This window comes from Eurytemora carolleeae, unplaced genomic scaffold (genome assembly GCF_000591075.1).
Source record: "Eurytemora carolleeae unplaced genomic scaffold, Eaff_2.0 scaffold1507, whole genome shotgun sequence".
NCBI classification, from domain to species: domain Eukaryota; kingdom Metazoa; phylum Arthropoda; class Copepoda; order Calanoida; family Temoridae; genus Eurytemora; species Eurytemora carolleeae.
This window is the reverse complement of record NW_019398150.1, coordinates 1-15,570: the sequence shown is the minus strand read 5'-3', so window position 1 is coordinate 15,570 and position 15,570 is coordinate 1. Positions and strand designations below refer to the sequence as shown.

Sequence of the window (15,570 nt, the reverse complement as noted above, 5' to 3'; positions counted from 1 at the left end):
TTTACCATCATCATTGTGTTTACCACCATCATTGTGTTTACCATCATCGCTGTGTTTACCATCATCGTTGTGTTTACTATCATCATTGTGTTTACCATCATCATTGTGTTTACCATCATCATTGTGTTTACCATCATCATTGTTTTTACCATCATCGTTGTGTTTACCACCATCATTGTGTTTACCATCATCGCTGTCTTTACCATCATCGTTGTGTTTACTATCATCATTGTGTTTACCATCATCGTTGTGTTTACCATCATCATTGTGTTTACCATCATCATTGTGTTTACCATCATCATTGTTTTTACCATCATCGTTGTGTTTACCATCATCAATGTGTTTACCATCATCGTTGTGTTTACCATCATCGTTGTGTTTACCATCATCGTTGTGCTTACCCTCATCGTTGTGTTTACCATCATCGTTGTGTTTACCCTCATCATTGTGTTTACCATCACCATTGTGTTTACCCTCATCATTGTGTTTACCATCATCATTGTGTTTACCCTCATTGTTGTGTTTACCATCATCGTTGTGCTTACCCTCATCGTTGTGCTTACCATCATCGTTGTGTTTACCCTCATCGTTGTGTTTACCATCATCGTTGTGTTTACCATCATCGTTGTGCTTACCCACATCGTTGTGTTTACCATCATCGTTGTGTTTACCATCATCATTGTGTTTACCATCATCATTGTGTTTACCCTCATCGTTGTGTTTACCATCATCGTTGTGCTTACCCTTATCGTTGTGCTTACCATCATCGTTGTGTTTACCCTCATCGTTGTGCTTACCATCATTGTTGTGTTTACCCTCATCGTTGTGCTTACCCTCATCGTTGTGCTTACCATCATCGTTGTGTTTACCCTCATCGTTTTGCTTACCATCATCGTTGTGTTTACCATCATCGTTGTGCTTACCATCATCGTTGTGCTTACCCACATCATTGTGCTTACCATCATCGTTGTGTTTACCCTCATCGTTGTGTTTACCCTCATCGTTATGTTTAACCTCATCGTTGTGTTTACCCTCATCGTTGTGTTTACTCACATCGTTGTTTTTACCCTCATCGTTGTGTTTTTCTTTTCTAGAAACAAAATACAGTCAAATGCTAATACACTGTCAATTTGTCATGTTAATTAAATGCAAGTATGTATATCAAATTAAAAAAAAAGCATTACAAATTTAAAATTTTTAAATAACGTTTGTACATGTGCTTGGGTCATTGTCAGAGTAAAACTAAAGAGAGGCATTCTACGATAAAATGCTGTATAACTAGCAAAAGCGCATGTCCAAAAAATATAAATTTTTTCTTCAAATTCTAAATGTATTTAAATCTAATTTTATTTCCATAAATGCTTATTTATTCTAAAATATTTATTTTCCATCTTAAAAGAAATTAAAGACGAATTTAGAAAAAGACTTATTCTGCTTACTAATGGCCTTAAGCTGTCGATTTAACTTATTTTCAGCAGAGTTTTTTAACCCTATTCCTGCTGGGGGGGGGGGGTCAATTTGACCCCCCCTGTAGTTTATTTTTACATAACTCAAAAAGTATTGGTCTGAGGCGGTTGAAATTTTCTGACTTTTCCTACATACCCAAAGCCCTCCCTTAAGGCCTAAAACCGGGCTTTAACACTAACTGCCTGAGTCCTAAGGCACACTTCCTGAATGACCGCTTTTTCCTGTAACAAACTAAATCTTTGTTTTGACCCACTTTCACTTGTCAGATTTTGATAAAATTTAGCTTTTTGAAAAGCCTTTGACAAAAGAAAACGAATTGCACAAGTTTTGCGAAAAAAATTGCAAATTTTTTGCAAACAACTTGTCAAAGGAAATTTGCACATTTTTAGTTTGGTTATTTAAAATTTGCATATTTGAAATGGCATGGTCAAGGGCTTTTCAAAAATTTATAATTTTTCATGTTTTGGAAAAAAAAATTTTTTGCAAACATTTTTACTATATAACTGGATTTTGCGATAAAAAATTTAATTTTTGCAAATTTGCAAATTTTTTTGCAGATTCTAAAAGTAGAGCACAAGAGCTTTCCAATGATGTATCATTTGTCATATTTGGACATCAAACATGGGATTTAGAGGGGGGGGTCAAATTGCCCCCCCCCCCCAGCATATCCTGGTTTTCAAGTACCCCACTAGAGATAGTGTTAAACTCTAAAAATATAACGGTCCCAAGTATTCTGACTTAAATATAGTAATATAATGGACTACTTAATGATTTCGCAACGAAAGAAACAAGTTTACAGTTGCAGGGAATCGTGAATTTAAGGAAACAGACAGCATGAATTCCGCACAGTCGTCTGTGAAGTTTCATCCTATGTGGATTGCCCGGTATATTAAAGTTTTCACTAAAAAGAGACCGGTTACTTAGTTAGTTTATTAGTTTCAGCTCATTTGTTTAATCCATCCCATTTAAAGTTTCCATCTACATCAACATCAGAATAATATTAATAATCTTATTATTTTGGGATATGCTTTAAAGCGGTAATATGAGTTTCTAACCATTTATTTTTTGTATAAAGAACCAGTTTTTAGATTAGAGATCTTAAATGGGGAATCACATGCATATACTCAGCAATATTTGGTAGATAATAGAGATAGATAGATAATTCGATAGATAGATAGATAGATAGATAGATAGATAGATAGATAGATAGATAGATAGATAGATAGATAGATAGATAGATAGATAGATAGATAGATAGATAGATAGATAGATAGATAAATAGATAAATGGATTAATAAATAATCAGATTATTAGAGACACTAATATATAGATAAATAATAGATAGATATATTGGTTTATAGATAGTTAACAAGTATTAATGGTCAGAAAGATAGGTAGACTATTATATATCTAGTTTTATCCATGCAATAAATGAGACTAGATAGATATTTTGATAGATAGATATATAGGTAGATAGACTGACGAACAGTCTAAATGCTTGATAAATAGATAGATATTTCATTACAAGAAAAATCTGGTTTGGTCGTAACCACTTCTTAAGTCGACCAGTAATTGAGAATAGAAACATCATCATTATAGATTTTTTTCGGAGTGGGGGGAAAAACATCTAAATATATTAGCTAGTTATGTTAGCAATTTAAAATAACTATATTATTATAAATTAAAAAAAGATTCATCGCAAACTCAAATTTTTAATCTTCAGATATATTTTTAGGGATATATCTGACATGCTTGGTTTCAGAAATATATCTGATATGCTTGGTTTAAGGGATATATCTGAAATGCTTGGTTTCAGGGATATATCTGATATGCTTGGTTTCAGAAATATATCTGATATGCCTGGTTTAAGAGATATATCTGATATGCTTGGTTTCAGGGATAAATCTGATATGCTTGGTTTCAGGGATATATCTGACATGCTTGGTCAGTCAAAGGTGTAAACGGTACCGTCGTAGATAGAGGATATGACCCTCTTATAGTGGGACCACTGAACATTACGCTTACAGTCCCTGAAATACAATATTTAATAAATTAATTAATAAATGCTTATTTTATTAGTCGTACACCAATAAAGGAGAAGCATGATGAAGAAAGCAAAGATAATGATGATGATGATGATGATGAGAATGAAACAAGAAGAAAACGCGCAATTGCAGAGAATGAAGACGACACGGTGACTACAGAATCTGTTATCGTGGAACGGGCCGCGCATTTTGGAGACAGACAACCTTTTGCTGGGTAAGTTTTTATCTATCTATCTATCTATCTATCTATCTATCTATCTATCTATCTATCTATCTATCTATCTATCTATCTATCTATCTATCTATATATCTATCTATCTATCTATCTATCTATCTATCTATCTATCTATCTANGTTGCAATCAACTTAATTGAAATCTTCTTTGTTGCAATCAACTTAATTGAAATCTTCTTTGTTGCAATCAACTTAATTGAAATCTTCTTTGTTACAATCAACTTAATTGAAATCAAATTAATTTTAATTTCATCAAAGTTGCAATGAACCTAGTTTCAATAAACTAAATTACAATAAATTTATTTATAATTATGATTATAATTTTATATTTTTTGTTAAATATTGAAACTGACTGTTCACTTATTTGAGGGCAACTAATGAGCCTATTAGAATTCATTGGTATTAGTCTCACTTTCCTAAGATATCTATGACCGGAGAAAAAGCCGATTTATTGTTTAAAAGGTATCATACCTTTATCATTCTTTATGATAAATCGACTTTGTCTTTGAAAAGTAAGACCAATACTAATGAATAGCTAATATATGCTATTTAGTTTACCCTCAAATTACCTAAATAAGTGAACGGCCCCTTTAAGGTTCCCAAAACAAGCGTTAAAACTGTTTGTGTTAATTGAAATCTTCTTTGTTGCAATCAACTTAATTGTGATGTTATTGAAGAAACAAAAATTGAGCAAAAATGTGATTTAACCCAGGTTGGTTGCTACTTGCTAGGGTTTTAAAAACCTGAACTTTTTTTTCCATAGAATTAATTTAGTTTTACCTTTTTTTGATGATGATTGTTGTTACTTGTTTTGGTTCGTTTTTTAGAAACTTTTGAATTATTTTTGGTCGGTTTTTGCAATGTTATAATTAGGTCTGGACATGTTCCGACTTTTTTTAATCGTTCCGTTCCGTTCTAGCAAGAGGGCCTTTAGCTAGATCGTTCCGTTCTTTTGCCTTTTTTTTCAATCGTTCCGTTCTCTTTCCGTTCTGTCCCGTTCCGTTCTGAGTAGAAGAACGGTCATTCCGGTTCCATTCCGCGTTCTTGGTTTTCTTAGACGAAGAACGGTTCCATCTTCTTGTTCTGTTCTTAGTCAAGAACGTTTCCATCCCATGGGCGGAATTTGTAAACAAGAATAGATGCATCAGTGTTTGTTTAGGATTAAAGCATTTAAATTTGATAATTTTGATAATTCACATAATAGTTTCCTTTGACCGGAAAATTTCATTGGTTTTTTTTTTATGTGAAATATGGATCCCATGTCAGGTTTCGACATCCGTCTTGTGTTTACATTACCGCCCAGAGACAGTACACAGCAGTACAAAAGATGCGTACACCTCTAAAATAACTTTCCTTGCATTAACCTTGGGTTTTTGCATATATTTTCTGTAAGTTTATAAGTTTGTACAGTATATACTAGCTGGAGTATACACCAGCTGGATTATATACTAGCTGGAGCCTGGAGTATATACTAGCTGGAGTATTAGCTGGAGTATATACTAGCTGGTGTACTAGCTGGTGTACTAGCTGGTGTATTAGCTGGAGTATATACTAGCTGGAGTATAAACTAACTGGAGTATATACTAGCTGGAGTATATACTAGCTGGAGTATATACTAGCTGGAGTATATACTAGCTGGAGTATATACTGCTGGAGTATATACTAGCTGGAGTATTTACAAGCTGGAGTATAAACTAGCTGGAGTATATACTAGCTGGAGGATATACTAGCTGGAGTATATACTAGCTGGAGTATATACTAGCTGGTGTACTAACTGAAGTATATATTAGCTGGAGTATATACTAGCTGGAGTATATACTAGCTGAAGTATATACTAGCTGGAGTATGTACTAGCTGGAGTATATACTAGCTGGAGTATATATGTAACAATCTAGGTCCCGAGAGTAATCTCAATACTTGTTTCTAACTCGAATTATCCAGTCAATCCTGACTCTATCCTTAGCCAATCCTGGCAGTACACGTCCTTCTAAAACAACGGTTGTTAATTCGATACTAATTTATTTAGTAGCCGGTCAAGGTCAATCAAACACAGATAATAAAGATCGGTGAACTATATACACTCCTCCAGAATTTATTACATATACTAGCTGGAGTATATACTAGCTGGAGTATTTACAAGCTGGAGTGTGCGGCGTTGCCTGTAAAATTTTTAAAAAAATTGAATTTTGAGGAATAAATTTTAAAAAAAAATTCGATTCGAAGAATTTGCTCAAAAGAAATAAAGAAATGCACGTTTTACAGCTTTTAATTTTTAATTCAAATTTTTTGTTTGATTTTAGAAGTCTCTGGCTTCAAGGAATCAGTGTAAAACCAACATAAGGTAAAATATGACATTTTAATTTTTCAGTTTGGTTGGTTTAAATCACGCCCATTAAATTAAGAATGGGAAATGAGTCTTTGGCACAAACCCAATTTTTTTATCCTTTTATCTTTGCAAACTTAAACTACGTAAGTTTCATCAGAATTAATAATTTAAAATGTCAAAGGTCTACAACATCGGGATGCAAAAAAATCAGATTTTGTGGCGAAAAAAACTCTATTCTCTTCTGTGTTTTGTTGTTTACAATTAAATTCATGTAAAAAAAGGAAATGAACATGAAAATCTAGAGAAGATAGAAAACAAGCAATTGATCTAGTCTGATAAATTTTAAATTGAGCATAATCTTTGTTTATACTTTGCGTGTCTGTTTGTTTGTTTCTATCCAATGCACGTTAAAACTGCTTTAACCGATTTAAGTACGACCTTTTGGCATCATTTTATCTTACATTTATAGCCCCCTGCAGTTGTAAACACGGAAAATCATGCACTATATCTTACCAGGCACAAACCCAACTTCAACCTTTAGATTGTTATGTTGACCCTGCAAAGATGGCGGACGTAATAAAGTCCAGAATTACTTACCCAACAACTAGTCGCCATCGGCACATAAAAACGTTAAAATGTTTTCTGGGGAGTTTCATTCAAGACAGCTTAACCTTTTTAGGGGTAGAGCTATATGTGTTTCATAGAGTAATTATAAAAAATACTTCTAAAAACACTAATGCGCTCAGCTCATCCTTTATGGGGTAGATTTATATCTGTTTCATAGACTAATCAAAAAAAGACTTCCACTATGGACATCCTATACATACTCGTACTGGCACAGTATTCTATAATTCAGTTCTGCCTCTAAGATTCTAATGCCACTTGTTCTGGGATTGTAACACAAAGATTTATTAAACTTTTAAACGTATTGATATTTATAATTGATTAATAATTTGTATTTAAAAAAATAACAAAATTTCATTAATTTAATCTCTATGACTTGTTCAGATCTGTCGACAGAGAAGAGTGTACAGAGGTCACAGTAAACAATCCTAAACAAGTTTGTACGCAAATACCAAAACCGGTTAAAGAGGTAAAAATCCACGAAACCATTTTTGAAAAATTAAATTCAACTAAAAATAGTAAACAGACATTAAGAATTAACAGTCCAGTCGTCTTTGAAGTCTCATTCTTCTGTCCAGGTTGTCTGTGAGGCTATGAATTTATTTTGGTTAAGGGGTGTGGGCCTGGTGAGCCGAAGCTCACCAGTACAAATAAAATGATACATTAATAAACCTATTTCCTGTTTGTTATTGAGGTCTTTCTATCATTTTGTTTTGCTCAAGATCGGTTAAAAGTCATCATTAAGTGTTAGGAATTAGTTTTATATCTATATATATAAGAAAATAAGTATTCAAAACATGAGTTTAAGTTTTACTGTATCGGCATTATGTTTCATGCTATTCATTCTTCAGGATATATAAAATATATTGAACTGGAGATCTATATTTATCTATATATATATATCCAGGTTGTCTGTGAGACTCTCAATAAACCTATTGAACTGGAGGAGATCTGTATAGATATTGATATCCAACTTCCAAGGGAGGAATGCCGGAAAGAATCTAGAGAAGAGTGCAGGTATATATCAATACAAAAAAAACTACTTTCGGTTTCATTTTTTGATTTCTACAAAGCTTTCAAACAGCATGGATCCACCCATACATGGAAACAAAAAGAAGCTGTCAATTAACAGCTTCTATATTTGGTTTCTTGTATTGATATATACGACGACGACTGCAGTAAAGTTAATATTATCACTTCAAGTGACCGTCAAGTTACTGCATTAAATTACTGCCCAATTTACATTAGTACCCTTAATTAAGACCTGAATAGTAATATACTCCAGACTCTCAGACCCCATTCACGTTTCTTTGGAGATAATTTTAAAATTTTAGGTCTGAAGCTGTTCAAATTTTTTGACATGCCCCTCACTTTAGGCACAAAGCGGGGCTTTTATTACTATATGCCTGAGTCCTCAGGCTTGCTGCCTGAATGCCTTATTTTACCTTTGTCGGCTTAAATCTATATTTAGACCTATTTCCGGCCATTGGATTTCGACTTCTATAATAGCTCTTTAAAATGCCTGGAACAAAAGGAAGCCTATTGCACAATTTTTGCGAAGAAATTTTGCATGGATTCTTGCACAATTTTAGTTTTCATTGTATACAAATTAAGTTTTTCAAAATTTTGAAGATGCTTATATTTATGATTTGGCCGGCAACGAACGGTTGCAAGGATCAATGGATTTTAGCTAATGGACCTGTACAATCGTCTTTGAAGTCTTATCTTTTGTGATTTCAGATTTGAACCAGTTAAAGGGACCGTTCAGCGTTGTGAACCGACTGTGAGGTAAATCTAATTTTTCAAACTTTATTACTAAATATTATTAACAATAAAAATCAGTTAAAATAAGTTCTTCGAAGGCCAGGACGAATTCTGCATCTGAGTATTGATGACGAAGATTTCTTTTTTACTTCCTTAAAATTGACGGCTTAGCTTCTGTAATCTACCCAATGAAAGATTTTGAAGTTCAGCTGAACAACTACTTGAAGTCTAAATGAGAAATAATAGCAAAGATATCTTTGTTTTTGTTCAAAAAGTTATCTATAAATTGATATTTTCAAATTTCGCTTCAAATAAATAAAGTCGCCCAAGTTCAGAGTAAAAAACGACTATTAGTACAATTAAATGGTTCTCTGGCAATTTTCGTACTTAGAATATTGTTTTGTTTTGTTGTGAAATCCTCCAAATTGTTTAGAGAGGAATGCCGCGAAGAATTAAAGGATGAGTGTACACAAGAATGTACAGAAACATGTGAAGCAGAAGACAGGGATGGGGCAACTTTAACATCATCAAAGAACAAAATGATTTTATGAAACAAAAAAATAGAAATCAACTTTGAAAATCTTTGTGTTTTTTCATACTTACCCTCCAAGGATGAAACGTCAAAGACGACTTACAGAATTTTTACTGTCTGCTCCCATATATTCATGATTTGCTGCAACTTAAAATAAATTGAAATTGCCCGATGCAGAAAGATGTGTATGACCATCCCTCAGCAACAGTGTGAAGAGAAGATCACCCAGCAATGCGAAAATATTCCAAGGTCACATTGTTAAATTTTAATCAATCAATCAATTAGTGAAATTATTAACAGATAAACATTTTATTTCAAAACTCAATTGATCCCTTAAGTGATCATCGTCCACTGGACCATAACCAAGAATCATAATGTTCCGGGGAAAACACAAGCTTAGCCTCAGCAGCATTGTGTTTGTTTTTGCAGTACACTTTGTTTGTAAACAATGCAATTTCCAGGAATACTCCTTGGTCTTGACTAATGTTTTTTAGGGAGGAATGTAAAACAGTTCCTCGAGAGGAATGTAGAGACGTTGTGGCAAAATCTAAACCTGGAGAATGTCGCCTTAACACTAGGCTGGACTGTACAGATACACCCAGGTATAAATGTCGTCTTAATACAAGGCTGGGCTGAACAGATACACCCAGATATTAATTTCGTCTTAGTGCAAGGCTGGACTGTATAGATACCCAGGTATAAATTTCGTCTTAACACTAGGCTGGACTGTACAGATACACCCCGGTATAAATGTCGTCTTAACACTAGGCTGGACTGTACAGATACACCCCGGTATAAATGTCGTCTTAACACTAGGCTGGACTGTACAGATACACCCCCGTATAAATGTCGTCTTAACACTAGGCTGGACTGTACAGATACACCCCGGTATAAATGTCGTCTTAACACTAGGCTGGACTGTTCAGATACACCCCGGTATAAACGTCGTCTTAACACAAGGCTGGACTGTAAAGATACACCCAGGTATAAATGTCGTCTTAACACTAGGCTGAACTGTACAGATACACCCAGGTTCAAATGTCGTCTTAATACAAGGCTGGACTGTACGGTGCTATTTCATTTGAACTACTGCCGTTTGAACTATGGCTCATTTGAACTATTGTTCATTTCAACTACTGCACGTGGGACCACGTGAGTAGTTGAAATGAACAATAGTTCAAACGAGTAAATATATTACTCATTTAAACTATTTTTTAGTTCATTAGAACTATTTTCATTTGAACTATTAAAATATTATTAATGAAATAAACCAAAAATAGTTCAAATGAACATTTAGAAAAATAGTTCAAATGAGTAAGAAATGCGTTGATTTAAACTACAGGATATGACGTCATGTCAGTAGTTCAAATGAACAATAGTTCAAACGAGCAATAGTTCAAACGTACCATAGTTCAAACGGCAGTAGTTCAAATGCGGATCCACCGGACTGTACAGATAAACCCAGGTATAAATGTTGTCTTAATACAAGGCTTGACTGTACAGATAGCCCCAGGTATAAATTTTGTCTTAATACAAGGCTGGACTGTACAGATAAACCCAGGTATAAATGTATTGTTTTAATACAAGGCTTGACTTACAGAAACACCCAGGTAACTTGAATCTGTATTCGCTCATAAATATACATAAGCTATAGCTGGACAAACTGCTGGGCCAAATTGACTAAACATGTTTTAAGGAAACACATGGGTACCGAAGGGTATAATAAAGCTCTTTGAAAACTTATATGTATATTTATGTCAGCTATAGCTGGCAAACGGTTGGACCGAATGGGCTGACATTCTTTTAAGGAACTCTGGGGAAACAAAATTCGAAATGTTTCAAAAATGGATTTTTTTGATTTGATTTTTTCAAATTTTATCTTATTCGAGAATTTTTTTCAAGTGTTTATAAACTCTCTCGGGCAACGCCGGGCACCGCAACAACTAGTATATTATATTTGTAAACAGGGAACGATGCGGAAAAACCTTTACTTCTGAATGCAAGAAGGTTCCACAAAAAAAGTGCAATGACAGGTTTGTTGCTAGAACTTTTATGTTTTTAACTCCAATGGAACGAAATTTTAAAAACTTTGAGATAAAAGTAATAATGCCAATGTCAATAGATTTAAATTAACGTCTAATACATTCGGAGTTTTTAAATTATAAACATATTTAATAATACTACTTTACAGCTGGAAGTTTTTAATTTCCCAAAAAGGTATTTGCCCACAATTTTATCGTCTTTTGAGATGAAAATGAACGAATATTTTTATATGAAAACTTCGCAGAGCGTGTTGTTATTTTACTTGATTGTCCCTCTGTGGGGGAATCATGAGTAATGTTGATCAACGGCGGTAAAGTAAATAACATCCCCGCATGTTCATCTGAAAAGCCGCGAACAAAACTACTTTTTCAGTAAATTAAAAATGTTACTTAACCACGGTTTTTCTTGACTTGAAAACATTTGTTTTGTAGGACAAATTGGGAACCATCGGTAAAGTAAATTCCTCTAAAGTAGTTGTAAATTATTATTTGTATTTTACAGGAAAAGTGAAAACTGTGCAATGGAGTGTGAACCGGTTTTCTGGTGTAAACAGTGTAAATAAACAAAGTGAAATGTAAACAAAAAACTTTAAAAATCAAATCAAAACATTTAAATCTTAAATTCTTGCCAAGCTATTTTACCCCCATTTAAAACATTTTAAACAAATATTGAAAACTTCAAATCAAAATGAAAGGAATTGAGTTTTTGCCACAAACTAAAATGTTCAAATCCATATATGTTTACAACCTAATGGTGTAAACCTTTGATATTTCAAACTCAAAATAGTTTATACTTTGAAATATCTAAGGTTGCTAAGATAAAGGGATTAGAAAATCAGAAATTGTGGCAAAGGCTCAATTCCTTTGAATTTAATATTTTATCCCTTGAAATATTCAATGTGCAATAAATATCTAAAGACATAACAAAAATGTTGTGATGTAACTAATGTGCAATACTCCTTTGCTTTACAGATAACATAACATACAGTGGTCAGTGATTATATCAATACAATAAAGACGACTTTTTTGATTAAGTTTAGATAGTTAATAGGTTATTTTCGAATTAAAAGTTTGCAAGTAATTAAAAACAAGTTTCTAAGATTGCCAACTTCTCTATGTTTCCATGTTTACAAGTATCCATGCTGTTTAAAAGCTTGATATAAATCAAAATTTGAATCAAAATTTGTCTTCATTGTATTGATATAAGCGCCGACAACTGTACAATAGTACAATGTAAATAATGTAATCTTAATTCTTTAAGAAAGAAACTAACTTTGTGTTCTGTTCATTTTATACTTGGCAACCCTGACACGTAAATTTAATTGTTTCAAAAATACTGCTCAACAAATAATGTTAAAAATCTGTCACAGAAGGGTTGCCTAATCGCCTATTGTTTCAAATTTTTCAGTACGATGCGATACAAGATATTTTGAATTATTATTATCTATTTATTTAATTATTTATTTATTTGTATTTATTTGTAAATAAAGTTGACAAAAACTACTTTTATAGACCATTTTTTTCCTATATATTTTTCTAAATTAGATATTTTACATTATTCCTTTAAAAACATGTTTCCAACCAAAATTTGAGTTATTTAAAAAAATCAGAATTACATTTTTGGACTTTGATTTTTTTGCCTCGTAAGTTTTAACACGGCATGTTGGATTGCTTCAAATCAGACAAAAATTAAAATTGAGAAAGATATCGTCGTTTTCCCAACTCAAAAAGTATTTTATTAGCATTATTTCCTCCATTGTCTAAATGCAGCAAAAATTAACCTGTCGCACATACCACACTTTAACTTCAGAGGGTTACTTCAAATTGCATTCACAATCCCTTTATATATTGTTTTAAAATCTTTGTAAAAACTCTGCAATAAGTTGCGGCCATTCTACAACTCCAGCTTCATAGGATTCCGATATAAATAGCTGAACATCGCTGCTGATGTTTACCAGAGCCCTAAACAAGGAGAATATGGAAATATGACGACAAACTGCCACCAATCTGGTTTGCTATGCTCAGGCGAAACTAATTTTTAAGAGGGGGTGGGCAACAACTTTTGTGGTACAAAATCAAATTTTTTTTTATTTTCACCATCCTCCCCCTGTTTTTGGCCTGTCATTTTCAATTTTTTACCTATGTATTGGTGGATTACAGCATGATTTTAACTTAAATTTAACCATTTCATTACAATTTTAAAAATAAAAGACAATTTTAAAACACTCTCTTATATTTATCACTGAAATTTGATTGAACAAAAAACATTAAAAGGAGTGACCGGAAATGTATGGTAGTTGAACTAAGAATGTAATATTGTGGAGAATTGTTTTAGGAATGATTTGAGACCTTAGAGCCGTTATTGCAGTGCATATTTGTTCAGCAAGAAGGAAGCAAATTCAATCTTTATAATCCTCTTAGATTGTTAATTTTTGAGGGATAATTTTGAGAATCGGTTAATAAAAAAATTTAGATAACGACAACGAAAAATGTAGTAACAATGCTACAGTAAACTAATTCGATGTTTAGGAACAGGTTGAGAAAATAACAATCGAAAATAATTAATTCATTTACTGGTGTCTGTAATGTCTCATTATTCCCAAATATTTTCTATAGATTTCCTGGAATTTTTATCAAAAAGACTACATTTAAGGAATTTAAAGAAATCTGGGAAACATTCATAAAGAATGGATAATTTTGAACGTCGACTTTGCGCTCAAACTTAGTAGTTATACATCATTAAAACGTTTTATATGTCTCAAATGAATCCAAATCTATCCTAGTTCAACTCCCTTTAAAAAGTATTAAAGTCACGAAAAAAGATTAATCGTTTAATAGTTTGAAAAGAAGACGACATATGGGGACAGGATTGGTTGGATCTCACCTAGCAGTAGAGACAGGATGGGTTGGATCTCTAGTACTCGCCTAGCAGTAGAGACAGGATGGGTTGGATCTCTAGTACTCACCTAGCAGTGGAGACAGGATAGGTTGGATCTCTAGTACTCACCTAGCAGTGGAGACAGAATGGGTTGGATCTCTAGTAGACTTACCTAGCAGTGGAGACAGGATGGGTTGGATCTCCTTCAGCTGTTAGAATTAGGACAGGAATATCAAGAACCTTAAAAGGACCAATTATGTAATGTGACTGATTCACAAGGATACCCTTTAAACCTTGATCTGGGTAAAACTATGGTAAATAGAACCGCTTCTAAAAAGAAATAAATGACTTGAGTCTTTGTCACAAACTTATTTCTTTGATCTAACAGAGATATCTATGATCTTAGACATTGGGTTGTAAAGATACAGGTATTAGAAAATCGATTGAAAAGCTAGTTTATATATTATTGATGAGGTAATTGTTTAAAGGGTATTAGCCATGTATGATGTAAACTCTGTTGAAACACGAAATTTGTATTATGTCTCTCGTCGTTTTTTCTTTCTTTTAATTATAAATGAGAAATTGAGTTCCATAACCTGGTTGAGAGTAGATAGATGAGGAAGATCTGAAAATGCAGATCCAAGAAGCACATTGTGATACAAACCATCAGGGTTAGACTCGTACAACTCTCTAGATAGACAAGATCAAGGTTGTATAATAAGGTTAGTTACTCTTGATGTGCTCCAATGTACGGAAAATGTCGTCTCCTAAGATAGATAAATATCCAATATGACGTCACTCTTGCATCTTTAATCATTGATTTCATATTGCGTATTTTCCATACATTGGAGGGCATCGAGAGTATCTAACCTAATTATACAACCTTGTACAAGATACAGTTAAAACCAGAAAATGAATGCAATTTTTGTTCTTTCTTTTTCTTTTTCTTTTAGTTGTCTGAATCCTACCTAGCTGCCTGAATCCTACCTAGCTGCCTGAATCCTACCTAGCTGCCTGAATCCTACCTAGCTGCCTGAATCCTACCTAGCTGCCTGAATCCTACCTAGCTGCCTGAATGAGCTGTGGCTTCCTGTCTAATCTCTCTTTCCAAGCAGTTGGTGGACGAACAAGTATAAGACCAGAGACCAGACCTTTCTAAAAAAGTGATGGCAGGAATTAATTTCTTTAAGATTGCTCATACTGGACAAATACATTAGTAACCGCGCCTTATCAAATGATTTTTCCATATAAAACATTATTGGAAAACACATTTTTTTTCTTAGGTTAGGATGATTCTTTCAAAAATTTTAAATGTAGTTTTTGTCAGTAAAAGTTCTATATAAAAATTTCTAAGATTTTTTTACTACATTTTATGCAAAAATGTTGTTCTTTAATATATCAACATGCAGTTATACATTTTATCTTGAAAACAGGAAATAATATTTACATTTTGTAAAGCTGCATAGAGCGCTGAAGCTGAGCCCATGCTACTGCCACCGAGAACTGGTTTCTCCAGGTAAAATCCATTAGATACGGCGATCATATCTCCAGCAAGATATGGCCAAGAGAACTATAACAAATTTTTCATTATGCATTTGTTACGCGAGCCATGCTGCGTATAGAAAGTCTGTTTGTCGCCCCTGTGTATTTCTGAGTTC

At 33.3% G+C, this 15,570-nt stretch overlaps 2 protein-coding genes across 2 annotated transcripts in view; one reads left to right on the top strand and one right to left on the bottom strand.

The window, feature by feature from the left end:
• The window catches only part of LOC111716889 (uncharacterized), a 39,567-nt gene extending 27,970 nt beyond the window's left edge, over nucleotides 1–11,597 (top strand). Inside the window, exons 23-27 of the mRNA XM_023492402.1 lie at nucleotides 3,547–3,726; nucleotides 7,081–7,165; nucleotides 7,604–7,713; nucleotides 9,487–9,594; nucleotides 11,537–11,597. Of these exons, the coding sequence (XP_023348170.1) occupies nucleotides 3,547–3,726; nucleotides 7,081–7,165; nucleotides 7,604–7,713; nucleotides 9,487–9,594; nucleotides 11,537–11,597 (544 nt within the window). The remainder of the gene's footprint in view (nucleotides 1–3,546; nucleotides 3,727–7,080; nucleotides 7,166–7,603; nucleotides 7,714–9,486; nucleotides 9,595–11,536) is intronic.
• A 1,285-nt stretch (nucleotides 11,598–12,882) lies between these two features.
• LOC111716893 (uncharacterized) lies at nucleotides 12,883–15,482 on the bottom strand (the record flags this gene model as incomplete). Its single annotated transcript, XM_023492406.1, is given in 5 exon segments — nucleotides 12,883–12,996; nucleotides 14,085–14,152; nucleotides 14,509–14,602; nucleotides 14,976–15,067; nucleotides 15,360–15,482. Coding segments are annotated over 5 exon segments (486 nt in total), but the record flags the coding sequence as incomplete, so codon positions are not given.
• Nucleotides 15,483–15,570: the final 88 nt, after the last annotated feature.